This window comes from Calidris pugnax, unplaced genomic scaffold (genome assembly GCF_001431845.1).
Source record: "Calidris pugnax isolate Ruff unplaced genomic scaffold, ASM143184v1 scaffold32, whole genome shotgun sequence".
Lineage (NCBI taxonomy): Eukaryota > Metazoa > Chordata > Aves > Charadriiformes > Scolopacidae > Calidris > Calidris pugnax.
The window spans coordinates 896,852-916,834 of NW_015090783.1; the positions used below are offsets into that span (position 1 = coordinate 896,852).

General features: G+C 42.9%; 1 protein-coding gene across 2 annotated transcripts; it reads left to right on the forward strand.

The window, feature by feature from the left end:
• Nucleotides 1–1,354: 1,354 nt before the first annotated feature.
• PPP1CC (protein phosphatase 1, catalytic subunit, gamma isozyme) lies at nt 1,355–19,331 on the forward strand. 2 transcript variants are annotated; one of them, XM_014963996.1, is made up of 7 exons: nt 1,355–1,529; nt 12,360–12,491; nt 13,714–13,944; nt 15,558–15,662; nt 16,743–16,966; nt 17,496–17,630; nt 18,051–19,331. In XM_014963996.1, exons 1-7 carry the CDS (start codon nt 1,475–1,477, stop codon nt 18,138–18,140), a joined length of 972 nt encoding a protein of 323 aa, XP_014819482.1. In that variant the 5' UTR covers nt 1,355–1,474; the 3' UTR covers nt 18,141–19,331. The 2 variants fall into 2 exon arrangements, with proteins under 2 accessions (XP_014819482.1, XP_014819471.1); XM_014963985.1 differs by lacking the exon at nt 1,355–1,529 and adding an exon at nt 2,482–2,793.
• The last annotated feature ends 652 nt before the right edge of the window (nt 19,332–19,983 follow it).

The window sequence follows — 19,983 nt, forward strand, 5'->3', positions numbered from 1 at the left end:
GAAGCTGTGTTTTTGCAAGGGGCGAGCACCTGCGCTCCGGGTAGACTCTGCGTTCTCTTATCTCCTCCCTCTCACCAGATCCGAGGTGTGCTGAGATGGCATGTCCTTTACTTTATCGCCCTCAGGAACCCGAACTCTGCTCCGGCCCCGCCAGGGCAATAAGCTGTTGTGAATATTGTATAACTGTCGGCAGGAGGAATCTGGCATGAAGAGTGGGAGCAACGCAGGCGGGGAAGGGAGGGGAGGAGGAAAGGGGTTGCCACAGCCGTCCCTGCAAATTAAAGCAGGAGTAAATAAAGCAATTAAACAATATTTAATCAGAGAGGCAAGGTGAACAGTGGGAAAGGCCCGCACAGCCCATCTCCCTTGCGAATGCAACCCAATTTACAAGCAGAACCTTGTTTGCTTGTAGCCAAGCTGTAGCTACGTATAGAGTAATAGCAGAAGCGTGAAATAAAATAGCAAGAGGCTCTTGAAAGAGTAGGCTTATTTCTCTATCCATAAGGATTTAAGAGATGTACGTTTGTTACGTATTGGCAGGGGCAGAGCCGCCTCTCTGGAGCTGCTCTGGAGCTGAAGGCCTTGCTCAGGCTGCAGGAACCCCGGTGAACGAGCTGGGACAGGAGCTCACAGCAGCGACCGGGCACCAGGACACGCTCTGCCAGAGTGTGGTGGCCACGAAGAGTGGGTCCATCAGTCTCCTGCAGGCCGGGGGCCACAGGGAGCAGGAAGGGGCCACCACCACCTTCACCGGGACCCCTCACCGGTGGCATGGCCCCATGTGCCTTCCCCCTCACAGGCCGCAGCACCCCGTGAGGGGAGATGGCAGCTGCAGGTCTCATTTTGGAGTCATTCACCCTATTTTAGGGCTGGAGAAGTTGTCATTATGCAGAGAGGGAACGCACCCCTCATGCCTGCCGAGGTGAGGAGGCAACAGAGCTTCCGAGCAGGTCCTATGAGGAGGCAGCACTGACATAAGCCCGACCCCAGCCACTCCTTCCCGCCATCGGCGGACACCAAACGGCCTGCTGGTCTAGCTCACGACGGACCGAGACCGCTCCCTATGGCAGCCCCAACACCGGAAGGCGGCACCGCCGCACTATTTCAGCTCCCGTGTAGCGGAAGGATACCGCGAGAGGGGAACGGCCGCGTTGTGTTCTCCGCCCCGCTCTTCCCGCCCGGCCTATAAAGGGTTTCCGGTGAGCCGCCTCGCGCTCGTAGTATCACTGCGCCGGCCGAGCTCGCTGAAGAGACGGCGGCCATTTTGTTCAGTGCTGTGTCTCTGCTGAGACCGGCGGTCGAGGGGGGGGCGGGGGGGGAAGAGAGAGAGAGAGAGGGAAGAAGGAGAGCGGGGAGGAGAGGAGGAGGAGGAAGGGGAAAAAACGAGACAGAACGAGGAGAGAAGTCGGGCCGGCCAAGCAGCGAGCGAGGGAGGGGAGCCGCGGGGAGGGGTCCGCCCGGCCGCTGAGAGGCGATGGCGGATATAGACAAGCTCAACATCGACAGCATCATCCAACGGCTGCTGGAGGGTGAGGGTCGGGGAAGGCACGGGGCGGGTGGCCGTGGGGTGGGTGGGCGGCCGGGCCGGTGCCCGGGAGGGAGCCCGCAAGGCCCGCACAGCCCATCTCCCTTGCGAATGCAACCCAATTTACAAGCAGAACCTCGTTTGCTTGTAGCCAAGCTGTAGCTACGTATAGAGTAATAGCAGAAGCGTGAAATAAAATAGCAAGAGGCTCTTGAAAGAGTAGGCTTATTTCTCTATCCATAAGGATTTAAGAGCTGTATGTTTGTTATGTATTGGCAGGGGCAGAGCCGCCTCTCTGGAGCTGCTCTGGAGCTGAAGGCCTTGCTCAGGCTGCAGGAACCCCGGTGAACGAGCTGGGACAGGAGCTCACAGCAGCGACCGGGCACCAGGACACGCTCTGCCAGAGTGTGGTGGCCACGAAGAGTGGGTCCATCAGTCTCCTGCAGGCCGGGGGCCACAGGGAGCAGGAAGGGGCCACCACCACCTTCACCGGGACCCCTCACCGGTGGCATGGCCCCATGTGCCTTCCCCCTCACAGGCCGCAGCACCCCGTGAGGGGAGATGGCAGCTGCAGGTCTCATTTTGGAGTCATTCACCCTATTTTAGGGCTGGAGAAGTTGTCATTATGCAGAGAGGGAACGCACCCCTCATGCCTGCCGAGGTGAGGAGGCAACAGAGCTTCCGAGCAGGTCCTATGAGGAGGCAGCACTGACATAAGCCCGACCCCAGCCACTCCTTCCCGCCATCGGCGGACACCAAACGGCCTGCTGGTCTAGCTCACGGCGGACCGAGACCGCTCCCTATGGCAGCCCCAACACCGGAAGGCGGCACCGCCGCACTATTTCAGCTCCCGTGTAGCGGAAGGATACCGCGAGAGGGGAACGGCCGCGTTGTGTTCTCCGCCCCGCTCTTCCCGCCCGGCCTATAAAGGGTTTCCGGTGAGCCGCCTCGCGCTCGTAGTATCACTGCGCCGGCCGAGCTCGCTGAAGAGACGGCGGCCATTTTGTTCAGTGCTGTGTCTCTGCTGAGACCGGCGGTCGAGGGGGGGGCGGGGGGGGAAGAGAGAGAGAGAGAGGGAAGAAGGAGAGCGGGGAGGAGAGGAGGAGGAGGAAGGGGAAAAAACGAGACAGAACGAGGAGAGAAGTCGGGCCGGCCAAGCAGCGAGCGAGGGAGGGGAGCCGCGGGGAGGGGTCCGCCCGGCCGCTGAGAGGCGATGGCGGATATAGACAAGCTCAACATCGACAGCATCATCCAACGGCTGCTGGAGGGTGAGGGTCGGGGAAGGCACGGGGCGGGTGGCCGTGGGGTGGGTGGGCGGCCGGGCCGGTGCCCGGGAGGGAGCCCGCCCGTGCGGCGCCTCCGTGGTCCCACCTCAGGCACCGCCGCGGGGGATGCACCGCGTCCTGCCCGCCCGGTGGGCTCGGGGGGGACCAAAATGGAGGGGGGCGCTGAGGCGCTTTGTCTGCCCGGGGCTCGCCTCCGCCGCCGGCCCGGGCGGTTCTGCCCTTCAGCCCCGACATGTCCCTCAGCCCCTGTGTTTCCGAGCCCTCTGATCCTCCCGGTGCGGTGGTGGGACCGGCCGGCTGCCCTCCTTCTCCCCTGCAGCGCTAAGGAGATGCTTAATATAGTACAGTTTTCGTAGGAAAGTGTTTTAGAAAAAACCCGGGGTGTTCTCTTGCCTTCCACACGTGCACGTGGGGTCTGTGCTCGCCTGGGTAGTCGGAGGGCTCTGGAAAGAAGCCCTAGCGTGTTTAAAGAGTCTGCTGAGGCAGCTTTTCAGAAAGTCGGGAGGAGACTTGCAAGGGTTTCAAGATACTGTGGTTTTAGCTTTGATGGGCTGCTTGGATTAATGCTACCATAGGACTTTGGCTTTTAATTCGTAACATATGGTGGCTTCTTAGGTGCGAATAGAGGGTTGGGTTTTGGCGTTTCAGACAGTCTGTAGAAGGGCTTATTGTCTTGTATTGTTAGTGCTTCGGGTTAAGAGAGTTGCATGGGAGTTTGTAAATCAAAGGAAGGCTTAAAAGTTGCAGGGGCTGTCTTCAGCATCATCCCTTCGGTTGCAGGGGTCAGTGTCGGACCAGAATTATTGACTGATCTTTATTTTTTAGGGCAAAAAGCTGAGAAGTCGCCAATGACAAATTTTCTTGCAGGCATCAAGGAAAATCCTAATTATTCAGAGAAGGAAGCTACCCCGATCCAGCCTTGTTTCACATATGTCAGGGCAGGCATCTCATCTGGATTTAGGCTTGAAGAGCTTGGTCAGGGATTTAACTTTTTTCCATTTGGCACAAAGTCATCTGGGACATTGCTGAGAGAAATGGTGAAGAAATGTCTTTCAGTGATATTACACCCTTTCCTTCTTACAAGATTTTGCTTGTGTAATGGCTTGGAAAGCAAAAGGTCAGGCAGAGGAACAGTAGTGCTACTCTAGAAATTATTTGGAGTTAAAAATCCTGTAGATGTATTATGGGATTATTGAACTAGAATAAGTAAAAGTACGTAGGGCTTTTCCTCTGATCCGTTTTGGGTTTTGCCTGTTACCAATTTAAACTGCCCTGGTTTAAATTATTTAAAGGCTTCCCTTCATAAATGTAGACCACGATTTTCCTGAAACTCTAGTAGTACAATTTGTAGTTGTCAGCTCCTGTGTGTCATGTGTTTGGTGACATATTAATGCATGTTCAGTTTTACTGCAGGTATTACAATTTTTACTTGATTTCCCCTAGTGTTAGTAGTGCAATTTTCTCGAAGTCAAAGTGCTTAATATCAAAAACATGGAATAAGATAATCCTAGAAAGCGATCTGAATGATTTTGAATGATTTGTTTAAAGTTTCAAAAAGTAGTAAGATGTACTGTGTCAATATGTTCTTACCCAGCTTATAGCCATATTATACATTTGGAGGAGATGAGAGTTCATAAATCAGGCTTCAAAAGATGTTCTGACAAGATCTTTTCAGAGATGGTTCGTGCAACTAAAGATATTACCTGAGGTTGCGTCAGCTGCCAGAACTGAAATGAAATTTTTTTCTTATTGACATTTCAGCTGGGATTTTGGATTCCTTGAGGCAACGATTGTCTTTCAATATTTAAAACAATTACCAATGTTAGTAACCTATGATAGTGCTTTTTTTTTGTGGCTTATTAAATGTCTATTATAAACATCTTTGCCAGACAGAGTAATGATTGACCTTTGTGGCAGTCTGTCATTTTTATACTTCTTTTTTTTTTTAAAAGGGCAAAATGGTATGTCATTTTAGCAAACACTGCATTTTTGATAGAGCGCTAAATTGTGTGAATTGCTGTGGAAATGCCATTTGCTTTGGTTGTTTAAAATGTACTTGACTCATCCTTTCTCTGAAATTATTACAGTCTGGCTACATAAGTGACAGGACTGAACTTCTAAGGTGGAGATCTGCATGGTATTAAATGGAGGGAAAAAAATACCTGGAGTATGTGTAAGGATTCTCATCCTATTTAGATTTGGAGCAAAAAAGAAATTATTTTTCAGTGTGGTTCTGGTAGAACAACTGCAGAGTATGTTATACAAAGTCCGCTGTGCCTGTACCAGAACTCTGTTTCGAGTTATATGCTTTTCAGACAAGGTTGCACACAGATTAAAATCATACTTAAACAGATTTTGCAGTGTTTTCATGCTTTAATAATCAGCTTACTCAAACTGAGTTGCCCAAATCTTTGTGCAACTTTCTTTTTAAAGAAATTAATTCCATTACAGCTGTCTTTAAACTGTTATATATTTTTGTAACAGTTCACTTCAGGTGATTTTGCTAGTAAAATGCAAGTTATATGAACAGGGGACGTTATCCTTTCCTTTTTAAAGGTAATGAACCAAAGTATTAAGGAGATACTTGATGAAGTATTTCAAATCAGTGAGAAAATACGGTTAAGCAGGTATTTATGTTTTATAATATGCCTTAGCATTGCACTGACATGCTTAAGCAGGTATTTGTTTTATAATATGCCTTAGCATTGCACTGATGGAAGAGACCAAGAGAGCTACGTCAGTAGTGAGTCTAGTCTAGTGGTCGAGGTAAAGCGAAGTGGTTCAAGGGTGAACATAAATTACTCTCATTTTTGTTCTTAATATAGGGCATTAATAATGTATTTGTGAGGGGGGTTTTAGTTTTTTTTCTACACTGACTTCTCTGATGAAATAACATTATTCTTGCTTTTCCCCCAGATATTTGATGCTCTTCCACCCAGGTTAGGCTAGTTAGCTGACTGACTTCTCCGATGAAATAACATTATTCTTGCTTTTCTGCCAAATATTTGATACTCTTCCACCCAGGTTAGGCTAGTTAGCTGAAATTACTATTTTATTCTTCAAAAGGCCCAGAAGTATATATTTAGCTTCTCATTCTAAGGTAAATATTTGAAGAGTCTCTCCTGCTCCAGATGTTTGTAGTACAGAGCCATTTGGCATTGAAATGTCACAAAAAACATTTTTCAGTAACATTGTTAACCTCAGAAAAACTTTCAGTGAAAACATTGAACATACTGATGGGTTTTTTTCTGTAATCGAATTTGTATTTATTACTTTACTAATGAGGGTTGTGTTCTGCTAGGAACAATTTGATGAGTACAGGTTGTCTATTTTTGTCACTTTTAGTAATTCTACTAACAATAGTTTTTCACAGAAATAAGGCTTCTAAAGTATAGTAAATGACAGCATCCTGCACTGAGTATTGAAATATTCCCTAAGTGTCTTTGATAGTAGACAAAGACTCAAATATTTATGGAACTAACTCACTTTGCTGAGGAATAAGAAGGGGCAAATGTGAGAGCAGATTTCTCTCTTTCTTGGAGGAGTATTGCAGGCAGTAACTTCATGGTTCTGAGCGTGGCTGCGAAGCCAAAGCTGCCCATAGACAAGAAGCTCCAGGTGAGATGAAAAATCAGTGGCATGGTCATGGAAAGGGTTCCAGGAAATGGCAGCATTCCTGCTCAGCTCGGGGCAAGGAATGAGTGACAAACCCCGAGGTTCCCTGAGTGTGAGCATGGCTTCCTTTCCGTGGCACGTCAGAATGTTGTTCTTATAACTTCAGCCCCTTATCAGTTTCCTTCATCTACTGCATTGGCAGCTTTTCACAGATAAGTAGGGTCTCGTTTGAAAATGGAGCTCATAGTAACATATCTAGAAAACAGGATTGAAATGCACTGGTCTAACCATGGTAATGATAAATAACAGGGTAAAATAACACAATTTCAACATACATCAGTGAAACCCAAGTTAAAATACGTTTCTGAAAAATTTTTCCTGTGCTGCAGCCTCTTCGAATGCTGTTAATGGAAAACTAAGTAATGAATGGAGGCTACTTTGGATAAAGCCATGTGAGGCTAGAATGGTGGTAGCCATTCTGCAACCTGAAATCCTGGTTAGTGCGCTAAAATCGGCAAAAAGACTCCAAATCCTCAAACTTTGCTGTTTGTACACCCACAGATTTCTATTCCTGATAAAGCCTGTTGTATGGCTGTCAAGGAGATATTCTCTCTAATTTGATTTAAATGGGGAAAGAGTTATTAAAATAGTTGAGTCAAAGAGTATGGATAAACTTTTGCTGACAACAGAGAAAACTTTCTTACAAATGCAGTTCTGATTTATTTTTTTTCGCCTTTCTGCTAAACACAGCATTGATTGGGTCTGAAGCCTTGCTTTCTGTATAGCTTCATATACTGAGATGTCTGTCTGATTCTCACCGATTTTAATCTGAAATGTGGTCAGATTTCACTTGTTGATGAGTTAGGATACTGTGGTAAAGTTTCTAATAGACAAGCAGCACTTGTTGACCTCAAACCATGTATTTAATAGTTTGTGTAGCTTAATATTAATTCTTTCCTGCTCTGTTGCAGCAGTTTCTAGTAATGGGAGCTCTCCATTTGGAGGACGAGGATTAGTTTCCTATCACTGCTGTGGATTCAGATAAGTCAGTTAAATTCTGTGTTTGTTGCCCAGTCAGTGAAGTGGAGGAACTTATCATCTCTGAGTGTTTGTGATCAGTGTGAGGACCTGTTGCTACAAAGCTCTCTCCAATGTGGAATTATGTTACGGGATGAAAATTTTACAGTCATGCAGAATTTTCTGTTTGATAATGCTGCTGTGAACTTCTGTCATACTAAAAAGTAGACTAGAACTTTTTCTTTTTTAGAGGCTTGGGCACTGAGGAGTTGCTTTTCGGTTTCAATTTTGAATTTGAAATGATCTGATCAAAGTTGGTAATGCCTGCAGTGAAGTAAAGCCTTTTTTACATCAACTACTTTCAAGTTATTTATTCCCTTTGTGCCTATGGTGCAAAACTGAATGTGAAACTGTCATCAGGAACTGCTAGAAACAAGATTAAAAACAACCTGCAGTATTTTTGGATGTGTCTCTAGGATTGCAGACGTCTGAACGTAAAATATGGTAGAACTGGGAGACTTGTTTAATCAGCCAAAAAATGAACTGACCTGCTGATAGACTATTTTTTTTAAAACATATTCTGTACAAGAACTTGACTCTGCCCACTTCAGTTGACAGCATTACAACTACTTCTATTAATGCAGTACTGAAGGAAAATTAGGTGTTTCAATCACTGAAATTTCTGATATTTTTTAATATTCTGCTATTTTTTTAATACTTCCCTAAGTATCCATGCCTTTCTTATTAACCTTGAATGAGGTGATTTACTCAGTTTTATAATAGCATAGTTAAAGGATTCTGTGGCATCAAACTGACCGTTGGAAAATGCTAGTGATGGGACATGGTATAGAAGTCTCTTGTACTCTGCGTGCATGTGATCATATGGGAAAATGCTGGTGATGGGACACGGTATAGAAGTCAGTCTCTTGTACTCTGCGTGCATGTGATCATCTGTTTTATGTTCCAGATCCCACAGTTCTTGACCCACTTACCCTTCACAGAGAAATGGATAAAAGTTGTCCTGGATGTCAAGCAGCGTTTTAACTCCTGGCAGCTGCAGCTGAGCTTTGTACTAGCTCTGCTTGCACCAAAGGGACAGGGGTGCTCTTCGGGTCTTGCTCTTCTTCCCTTTACTTCCTTTTCCCCCTCTGCTGGGCGGCTGTCGCACTGCACTCACCTCTCTTCATAACGTGCCTTCATTTTAGAGTCGGTGTCTGTTATTGCTTTCCAGCAGTTTTCCTCCTTGTCTTGGAAAGCAAGCTTAATTTTCATAGTTGGAACCGATGTTCAAGTCAGTATCTCTGCAGAGATATTCCAGGCTCCAGGTAGGGATCTTTTCTGTAGTCTTTTCCATCCAGTGGGAAGCTTATTTTTTCCAAAACTTCTCATACTTGTACAGTGGAGAAGGTTTTACATCTCAGAATACTGCCAGGCTGGACATTGAAATTCAAGCTCTTGAAAAATGTTTTCTAAGAACAGGGGCATCTCTGCCTAAAAGAGGATGGGAATATATTACTGTCTGGAAATAGTGCAGCAGTATGTTGAGACGACATAAATAAAATATTATTTGAAATGGGCTGACTTTTTTCCTCGACTCATTAATCTTTAGCTTGTTCCACTGTCAGTTCCAGACTGTCATTTCTGAGAGGTTATTTTTTATGCATTGAAAGAACAAACGTGAATGTACAGTACTATTGAGCTGCTCTTTTGACTTTATGACCAAGCTGCCAATTAGTTTTGTACTGTCTGATCTGTACAAGCTGCCTTGTTTTGGTCCAAAGCGGAGAAAAGAAACTGTAAACACCACATATTTTTCATAGTATATTATTTTTGCCTTTCTTAGTGGACTAAGAAACTTGAAGACTCGGAGAAACCTTTTAAGAAATCATTCAGACTGAACATCCTGCATTTCCTTGCCAGTTCTTTCATTGCGGATGAGAAAATCCTTGCGCTAAAAATATAGATTTCTCAAACCAACACACACTTCTGCATATTTGATTCTTTAAAGCCAAAAATATTTTCTCCAGCATTTCGGGCTATATAGGTCAATGTTAGAAGAAACTGAACACTCTGGTTTCTTCTGTACCAATTCCATGTTGGATGAAAGTGGTCAAAATGTCATTGGCAAGCAATGTGCTACAGAAGTGAATCAAATTGTCCTGTTCTTCTTTCATCCTTCTGGTATCTGTGCTAGCGAGTTTGTGAACTGCAACAAAACATCATTTTATCTTGTCAGGGTTTTCTACAAGCAGATGACTAATACTGCATGAAGATTATCCTGGTTCAATGAAAATGTATTGGAGAAACATAAGAAATTTGTATCTGAAACAGTCGGTTTTCAGATTTTCATTTAATCCTCAGCAAAAATGAATGCATATGCTTTATTCATGAGCTTTAGTGACTCAGTGCATTACGTAGTCTGTATAATTTTTATACTTCTTAATTTATGGATATGAGATGGGGTTTGGTTTTAGCAATTTCTAACAAGACTAAATCATGGAAAGTTAGATTTTTTGGCTTCTCAGAAAACTAAATGCAAGTATATTATATTATCTCAAAAACAAAGGTGAATTGTAGGGGAAAATTTAACATTTATAATTCAGCCAACTGATTACTTTATTCTATAAATTTCTGTTCTTTATTGCTTCTGGATATTTGGCATTTTGAGTAACTTGCTCATTGCTCAGGAGTGTTCGGAAAATTACTGTATAGATGAAAAAATTACTGTATGGATGAAAAGCTTCATGCATGATAAACTGCTGTGACAAAGATTTAACTTCCATTTATATGCTTCATTACTTCGAATATTTTAATGGAACACATGAAATTTAGTGGTAATTCCAGTGTTGCCATGTAATGTCAGTGTTGAGTGATAATACATAGGCAGTGAATAATAAAGGAGCATGTATTGCTTGAAAGATAACATTATTAAAGCCATGACTTTTGACCTACAATTAGCTTAATGTCACTGTCAGTATGCACTGTAATTTGAACTAAAGTTTAATTTTGAAGCTAGTTTGAAGAAAGCTCCTGTGGTTTAGGATATTGTCAGTGATTCTGTAGGGCAGCCTGTGCCACCATGGGAGTCAATATGAAGTATGCTGGGTTGTACAACTCTAAGTGCTGGTAGAGGTTGTGTCCAATGACACTTGATTTTATGGATGGATATTACACAATCATTTTATTCCTCATCTAGATAAGATACATGCTGACTGAACAATGTTTTCTACTCTTGATTAGAAGCTTGCACAAAAGTAGGAAATTGCGTTAATGAGAAACTCTAATCCCTTCAGAACAAAACGGTTTTGTTCTGTCTTTTCCTAAAACATGCCCAGAGCCTGCCTCTGCCCCGTCCTTTCATACTGCAGGTCTCACTTCTTGATTTCATGTAGTGCAAGGCCCATAGTGACAGTTCGGAGATTTGAGTCATCTGTACCTTCCAGATATCTCAGTCTGAGGTTAAACAGTATCAAGAGTATTAGACTGAAATGGTATTTAAAAGGTAATTTAGGAATTCATGAAGTTAACATTGCGTAGGTTCTTGCATTTGAAAGGGTGTGGAGCTTGTGTTTTTTGCATCTAATGGCCAAGCCTTTTTGGATAAGAGCATACATTCTTCAGTCTCAGTGCCTTATGAGTTGGACACAGTCACCTAACTGGCAACATCACCAGTGTAGTGACTTCTGAAGGTGTTGTCAGAGCGTTTCCAGGCATCTGAGGCTAAGGTTCTGAGGTCATCTGGCTTTGATGCGGCTAAACCAATGGGTTACCTTGTAGAAGATGACTGCTCTTATTCCATAATCTTACTGGAATTTGCTAAAGGGCTTTTGTTTCAGCCTTATCGGTGCTCCGTGTTGTCAGTGTTCTTGACACGAAATAAAAATATAAGCAGCTTCACTAGTAATGGCATAATCACGGTTTTTTATTTAGTCTTATCCTAACCCTGATAAATGCTGTTGCTTGCAATTTAGCTGTAGTTACAGAATTGCTGCCATTTGTATTCCTAGGCAACAGAAATTGGGGAGAGGGAGGTAGTGTATGAACAGATAAATGGAGGGAAAGCTGTGCTGGTGCTGTAGAAACTTGTTCAGGCCAAGCTGGTGTCCTTGTCCAGATGTCCAGCCTAGGAAAGAAAGCTTTGATGGATATTGAAGGGAACCAACTATTGTGAATTGTTGCAGTGGGAGAGATGGAAACAGTAATAAAGGAGGGGGGGAGTTTGAAGGAGTGGGGCTGGGGAGGAGGGTGGTCTGAGGCTGGGAGTTAGCTCTCTACTCGTTTGTCTTTTGCTGTGTTCAAAGACAATGATAAGGAGAGGTGTTTTGTCATTTGTGATCCAAAAGCGTTTCCTTACTTATAGTTCTGACCTTCTAATGATATCCTTATTTTTCTTCCCTGTTTGCTCACGGCGGTGTGGAATGGGGCAGTACAGTATTTATTGGCACTGTACTCTTGTTTCTTCAGATACTGTCTTGGGCAAGGTTATATGATAGTTTTCTGGAAGCTTGCACAGCCGAGCTATGATAGTGATGATTAAATGGGAGGCTTCCTGTTGTCAAGTTCAGACAGCTTTCCGGAGAACAAGTGTATAACTGCTTCATAAAAAATATATATATATAGTCACATTGTCCAAGATAGGTTTTATAACTAAATAGAACTAAACTGATGCTATTTAAAATGTGACATTTAACGGGGGAAGTGTTGAGCCATGAATTCTGTTAAATCAAAGTAACATACAACTGAAACAGAACACACTACCCTTTCTCTGGTAACATGGCAGTGCAGTTCCACCTCAGCAGACTGATACTACCCTGTTATCTTCTCATTCTGTATTACCGTGGCATTTAGTCAGGCTCTTAAAATAACACTAGGGATATTGTTGATTTTGATAACTGACTTCTGACTCCTCCTGACAGTGCGAGGATCAAAACCAGGCAAAAATGTCCAGCTTCAAGAGAATGAAATCAGAGGACTGTGCTTGAAATCCAGAGAAATCTTTCTGAGTCAGCCTATTCTACTAGAACTTGAAGCTCCACTGAAAATATGTGGTGAGTCCTGTGATTATGGTTTGATGCTTGGGGGCACGGGGGTGTCAGGTAAATGCAGACCTTAAGCAGAGAACAAATGCCAGATGCTACTCTCACTTATTAACAGTGGAACTAAGAAGTAAAGGGAAAATAAAACCCTCCTGGATGCTTAGGGCAGAGGAGTTGAGGAGGAGGTAGCAAACACGGGAATTGCAGTAGGGACCAAAATCACTCAAGGCGAAAAAGTAACTGGTCCAGTTTCACCAGGTCTCTTGGGAAGGGATTCACATGAAGCTTTGGAAAGGAGTTTTTGTATCAATGAAATAATGTTTGTTCCAGTCATGACTGAACAAGGGGAAACAAAGGAGAACCACAGGAGTTTATTGTAGCTGCTGTTCAGAGTTGAACAGTGCTTTGACAATATTTTCAAATCCTGCTGGAAGCTTATATTTGTGTACTGTTTCTTGGAATTACCTTCTCGTTTGGTTTCACCGTACTTGTACATAGTGGTGCTCATTTTGCGCACACATACATTTCTAGTTATGCTAAAAGAATGAAGAATAGCAAAATAAAAGCCTCAATAAATGCACTTTTAAAAGCTTCCAGCAAATAGTATCTTATCCTACTCTGAGGATTTACTTCAAATTGAAGTAGCTTGTTCAGTATTTATAACATTGGTAGTCTAAAACCATGATTTAGTGTTCTGCTTGTCAGAAGCAAAACCATGATTTAAATCAAAGGCAGAAATTGCAATTTCATTTTTGATACAACTTCACAGCTAGAATTTGAATGACTGAGTGTTTCAAGAGCACACCAGAGGTAGTACAAAGGAAAGCAAGTCCCCCAAGTGGTCAGTTTTCCATCAGTACTACTAATGTTGTGTGGAAATACCAAAAATGAGGTAAAGGTTTCTGATCTCACAGCCGCTCGTCAAGTAAAGGATTTAAGCAGGTGTCAGATGTTCGTTTGAACACGCAGTTGGTTTCTTGAAATCTTGATTTTGTTTTACATGCATGTGAATATTTTTGAGTGGCTACATATTTCCTCTTAGTGCAGTTAGCCATTGCATTACATAATGTCAACCTTCAGAGTGTGATCATTTTATATACATAAAGATAAACTGTCATTTTGAAGTATGCTGTAGGCAGTATCTAACTGCAAGCTTTTGTCCTTCTTACTCTAGAATCAATCAAAGAATGTAGCAAAGGGTCATTTACATGTTGTGTCTGAATACTCTTGACAGGTGACATCCATGGACAGTACTATGACTTGCTGCGACTCTTTGAATATGGAGGTTTTCCACCAGAAAGCAACTACCTGTTCCTTGGTGATTATGTTGACAGAGGAAAACAGTCTTTAGAAACAATTTGTCTTCTATTGGCCTACAAAATTAAATATCCAGAGAATTTTTTCCTCCTCAGAGGGAACCATGAATGTGCCAGCATCAATAGAATTTATGGATTTTATGATGAATGTAAGTAATACGGATGATGTGTGCATCTTTGGCTTGGAGAAGCAGGGTAGGAGTGTTAGTGTTGCAGTGTTAAATGGTTCTTTCCTAACTTGCAGTTCCCTTTGCCCACTTCAGGGGGGCCGTTAGCCTATAGGGCTGAGGGAAATGTGTCCTTTCCCTGATCCTGTGGGACTACAGTCCTCACAGTACAAAGCAGCATGCAAGTGGATAATTGTATTTATTGGTCGCTGGTCGTCAGATGAGACAGTTTTATTTGATGTGCTTTACAAAAGCTCACCGCTGTCTCTTTCATCTGAGGGATGATGATGACATATACTTGTGTTTTAACTTGGAGAATAGGCTGGGCTTTACTGTGGTTATGTTACAGTGCTTGCAGTCTACTTCATATTAAGACCTGTAACTTTATAATGTAAAAAAAAAAAAAAAAAGACTTTGCCCTTCTCTGGATGCAGTCCTGCTGTGTTGTGCTGCTGCTTTGTCCAAAACTAATAATATTTATAATATTTCCTTTGCTAAATGGGGCAAAGCATGCGTGAAGCCTTCAGCGTGATGCGTGCTTGGATGGAGCACCAGATACTTGCTCTTTCAGTAGGTGGCTTCAGCTGTAGAAGTTGTTACTTGAACTGGTGCGTCACCCTTTTAATGAAGAAATGTTCTTGTGTGTATCTGGCACCATGAGCTCTCCTTTTGAAGAAACGTGGTGTTGCTACACAGTTAATGCAGCAGCTCTGTCACCGCAGAGCACGGTAGAGTCTCTTGTGATGGAGACCATACATAGACCTTACCCTGGTATAACAAGTAATTTAGCTGTGAAGTAGAACTATATGTTCATGTTTCAAAAGGTGTGACTTAATAAATCCAGATAATGTAGAGGAGATTAAACTGTGAAATGTGTTGTGCACTGAAGCATTCTCACAACTTGTGTTCTGGGACATATGTGGCGTGTAGCTTACAAGATGTGCTCTCCATGTCGTCGTCGTCTTCGGCAATGAAACAAAGACGTGTGGGGTTTCAGAGTTGACTCCTCAGACATTAATCACAGGCTTAGTCATATATCACAAATATGTTCAGGGTTCATATCTGTTGGGAGAGTCTTTTTGAAAGTAAAAGTGTAGCAGTTTCATTTTTCAGTCCTCTTTCTTTTGCCTAGAGAGACTTTGTGTGGTAAAGCACTAGCAGAAGGTTAAAGAAAATGTGCTTTCCAAGAATTGTTCTCTTCCCCTGGGGGGAAAAAACCAAAAAAACCCAACAACAAAAACACAAAACAGCAAATGGCAGGATTTTTTGAAATTGATTAAATTCTCCAAGGGGTAATTTTCCAAAGCAGAGTTGGGACTGAAGAGTCTGGCTGCCAACAGTGGTATGTTGTTCTGTTGAACAGACTTGTGCTTTACTCAGAGCCGCTTCAGAGTGTCCTCCCACACTGAGAGAGACCTTTGCAACTTTCTTATGAGCAGTAAAGTGTGTCATCCGATCTCAGAGAAGATAAATTTTGTATAGGCTTTAATGCTAACTTGTTGGAAGTCTTCGTAAACTTAAGGCAGCCATGTTGGTTTGGTTGTAGTTGTGTTAGAAAAGCATATTGACTCTTTTTTCTCTAAAATGTCTTCTAGGTAAGAGGAGATACAACATTAAGCTGTGGAAAACATTCACGGACTGTTTTAACTGTTTACCAATTGCAGCTATTGTGGATGAGAAGATATTCTGCTGTCATGGGGGTAAGTAACAGTTCCTTGGTATTTGAGAAACTGTAATACTCTAGTATCAGTCATGGCAATGTCATGTTTATGTTGCTGGAGCTTCAGAACAGCAGGGATTTTTCTCTGTCTTGGTTCATGTATGAGGTGGGGTTGAGCTTGATTAGTGTCAGTTTTGTGAATCATTGAGCCGGTAGTTTTGTAACTTCAGACGCAATGATCTGCTTTTCGTTTTATACCAAAAGGTATATTTAATGACTTCTCCTTTTGAGTAAAGAATCCTTGTAGGTTTTTTAGACTTATATGACTAGGGGGTTTATGTACATTCTGAAAACATATATTTTCACAGAATCACAGAATGGTTTGTGTTGAAAGACATCTGAAAGACACCTTTAAAGATCATTTAGTAGAATGTATGTTTTCACAGAATTATAGAATGGTTTGGGTTGAAAGACATCTAAAAGACACCTTTAAAGATCATTTAGTAGAATCCCCCCTGTCTTGGGCAGGGACATCTTTCACTAGATCAGGTTGCTCAAAGCACCGTTCAACCTGACGGGTTTGGAGTTTCATTTGTAGCAATTGGCTCTGGTATGCTCTGTGATACCTGCTTCATGTAAGTTTTCCAAGTACTAAAATACATATTGCACCTTAAATGTTCTATCACTTGCAAGTAATTACAGTTGCCCAGGGAGACGTATCCATGAAAAATGGTATGGGGTCTGTTTGATGTTGTATTTCATCTTACTAGGCCTGAGCGTTAAAATAAACATACCCTGTGATTTCTAGTATTAATGCCTCCTTTGCTTAACAGCTCTTTTAACAGTCACTTGCAAAATCTTACAGTGAGATTATTGTAATCCTGTGAAATGTGGAAATAGCTTTGCTTATCTTGCTTCCAGTAAATCTTAGAGAAAGTGAATTGTCTTCTGTTACAAAAGCTTTAAAACAAATGCTGGATTAAGAAAGCGTGGGTTAACATTGCCAGTGAACTACGTAAAATTGCAATGGTGAATCAGTTTGAATGCAAGTTATTTTTACTGGGTCTTGCAGACTGAAGTTGGACCAAAACATGAACGCCTCTGTCTTAACCCTGAACAGGTTTGTCACCAGACCTTCAGTCAATGGAACAGATAAGACGAATTATGCGCCCCACTGATGTACCAGATCAAGGTCTCCTTTGTGATCTCTTGTGGTCTGACCCTGACAAGGATGTCTTAGGATGGGGTGAAAATGACAGAGGAGTGTCCTTCACATTTGGTGCTGAAGTGGTTGCTAAGTTTCTCCATAAACATGATTTGGATCTCATATGTAGAGCTCATCAGGTATCTTAATTTTGTACATTAAACCACAAAATAATTCAGGTTCAAAGGGACCTGAGGTGATCATCTGGTCCAACCCTACACGCCTGTGCTCAACACAGGACAAACCAGTGTAAGCCTGGCTTGCTAAGCATCTTCTCCAGCCAAATCTTAAATATCTGCAAGGATCGAGATACTATCTCTGAAAACTTACCCCAATGTTTAACAACCCTTGTAATGAACATTTCTATCTCTGAAAACTTATCCCAATGTTTAACAACCCTTGTAATGAACATTTTTTTAATGTATACAAACTGAGGCTCTGATTCCTGAACAAGGTTATCTTGAATCTAGCAGAATCCAGTTTGTCTCATTATTGATGGACCCTGTTGCTGAAGTGGGTCCTGTGATGGTTTCCTGTTGTGGTCTAAAAGTTTGGAACTCGCATTCCTTAGATGTAGCCAGTTTTTCAGCTGCTGGTTCTGTTAAAGCTGCTTTGCACCTTGGCAGGAAGAAATTGTCCAGTCTAATATTTCTGCTTTTCTCTCTAAAGGTTGTTGAAGATGGGTATGAGTTCTTTGCAAAAAGGCAATTGGTAACTCTCTTTTCTGCCCCAAATTACTGTGGAGAATTTGATAATGCGGGTGCCATGATGAGTGTGGATGAAACTCTAATGTGCTCTTTTCAGGTACGGTATCTGGAGATGTTACCTCCTGGTTACTGTAATCACACTTCACGTTTGCTCTGTTTTGTATTGATGCTTTACTGTTAGGAGGCCATGATGCTTGTTTCAAATAGATCTTGACAGGTATCACATGTAGACAGGGCTGTGTTTGCACTCGTGTCTTCAAAATTGTGATAAGTATGTGGTACGAGTAGATAAACTGTTTCACCCCAGAATTAAATCATGTGAGCAAAGCTCTCTTAGCCTGATTCCATTGCCATGGGCTCCCCAGTCATAGGCCCTGTCACAGCTCTGTGTGGGAAACATTTATTTACTGGCACATTTATGACTTGTCCACTTGACCTGTGTAATGCCTTGACTAGTGAATTCCTTGTTTGTCAGAAAGCTAAAACTTTTTGCTAAATGACTGAACTATCTTTTCAGATTTTGAAACCTGCAGAGAAAAAGAAGCCCAACTCCAGCAGACCCGTAACGCCTCCCCGGGGTATGATCACGAAACAAGCAAAGAAATAGTCACTTTGGCGCTGCCTTGTTGGGACTTGTATTATAGTATATAACCTCCATTTTTAAAACTGTAATGTGTACCGTTCAGCTTGCTCAAAATAGATAATGTGTTTGTGGTTTTCCTTTTGATTTGATGAATGGCATTTGCTGGTTGTAACAGCGAATGAAAGACTTTTCTCCCTCCCAGGAAAAGAGTTTTAACCTCCCCTTTCGTTGGTGTTACAGCTGTACACTCCACAGCATCTCCTCCTCTCATTATGGGTAATTGTACAACTGACTTTCTGAATCTGTACAATGAGTAGTGTAAATGCTTGTTTTCTTCTTTAGGATCTAAAGAGGGCACTAGTGTGCTGTGAGAGTAGAAATTTGTTACTGTCAGAAATTACATACTGTTTATACAAACCACTGTGAACTTTTTTTTTTACGTTAAATTTTGTTTTAAAGGGATTGCTTTTCTTTTAATGTCTCGTCATGTACACGTTAGTTTTATTGCTGTCAACATTAGAAATAACCTTCAACTTTGCCAGCGTCACTGGTATGATGTATATTTAATTCAGACACGCATCCCCCTCCGTATACTTCAAATGACAATTAAAGCCATTATTTTAAGTGTTTGTGTCTCTTTCCTGAAGCCAAAGTTCGCTTAGAAAACTGTTTGTACACGACCCACCAGGCAGAGCTGTCAGGGCTTTCCAGTCACACCTTCCTCCTGGAGACAAAAGGAAGTCCTGGCTTGAAATAGCGAGTAGAAATGCTGTGCTGTTTATTCTATTCCTGGTAAAAGTAAAAACATTTTTTGTACAGTTTCCGTATGTCGGATCAAGTGGACCCTTTTACAGGGACACGAGTCCTGTGGCAGCCAGTGTCAGAAGGATGGGAGTGACGGAGAAGGTTCTAGATCTGCCCCAGTGGGCTTCTGCTTTAGCCTGAGGACTCTGTTCTACAGAGGAACCTAGAAAATAGCTTGATAAGCCAACCAGAGGCGTTGATCACCGGTTTATATAAATCTCTCACAGAATCTTGTTTTTTAAAAAACTGTTAATCTTTTTTGAACAGATGACAGTGTACAATACCATGTAGTGAAAAATCACTTATTAAATGAAGAAATTGTTAAATCTTCTCAGTGTGGGTTTATCACAACGTATACACTACTGCTATCGGAGGACCTGACTTAGATAAATAAATTGTTCTGGAAACCCACAGATTCTTGGTTTGGATTTGTCTCAGCTGCAAGCACTGGAGGGATGTTTTTAACCAGGAGAGTTGGATCCAGATCTGCTTCTGGAGCTTTAATGCAGATATTGTCCGTAAATGCAGGCACCCTCCCACCAGAGGGGGTGGGTGCAGGTGGAGCCCCCAGAGCACTGGGACAAGTCAGAGCCCAGTTGGGTGAGGGAAGGTGCTGGTGTCTGAGCTGGTTTTGGAGCCCCGTGGTTGGGGAAGTGCAGTGGGTCCCAGAGGTACAGTGTGTGGGAGGAGTTGCTCATCTCTGCTCCTCTTCATCCTTCTGTGTTCCAAGTGGGGTTTGCTCTTGAAGAGGTTTGTAGCTGAGGACAAGATCAATTCCCTCTGGTTCTTAGTTAAAGAACTCTAAGTTCTTGGTGAAGAAGGGAAGTTGGGTAGATGTTACCACAGCTGGCTGTGTCGCCAGTTGAAGTGGGTTGAGTTGAAGGTGATGGTTGAGGTGCTGTGCCAGTTCTGGGCACTCTGCTCTCACCCTTGGCAGGAGTTGGTCCTCATCCCTTCAGCTGTGGTGGTGAATTTGTGGTGCTTGGTGGAGTCTGGTGTTGAAGGAGGAGCTTCTGTCACTGAGGTGCCCAGCTCCCTTAAACCCCTGGCTCCCTCCTGGTGT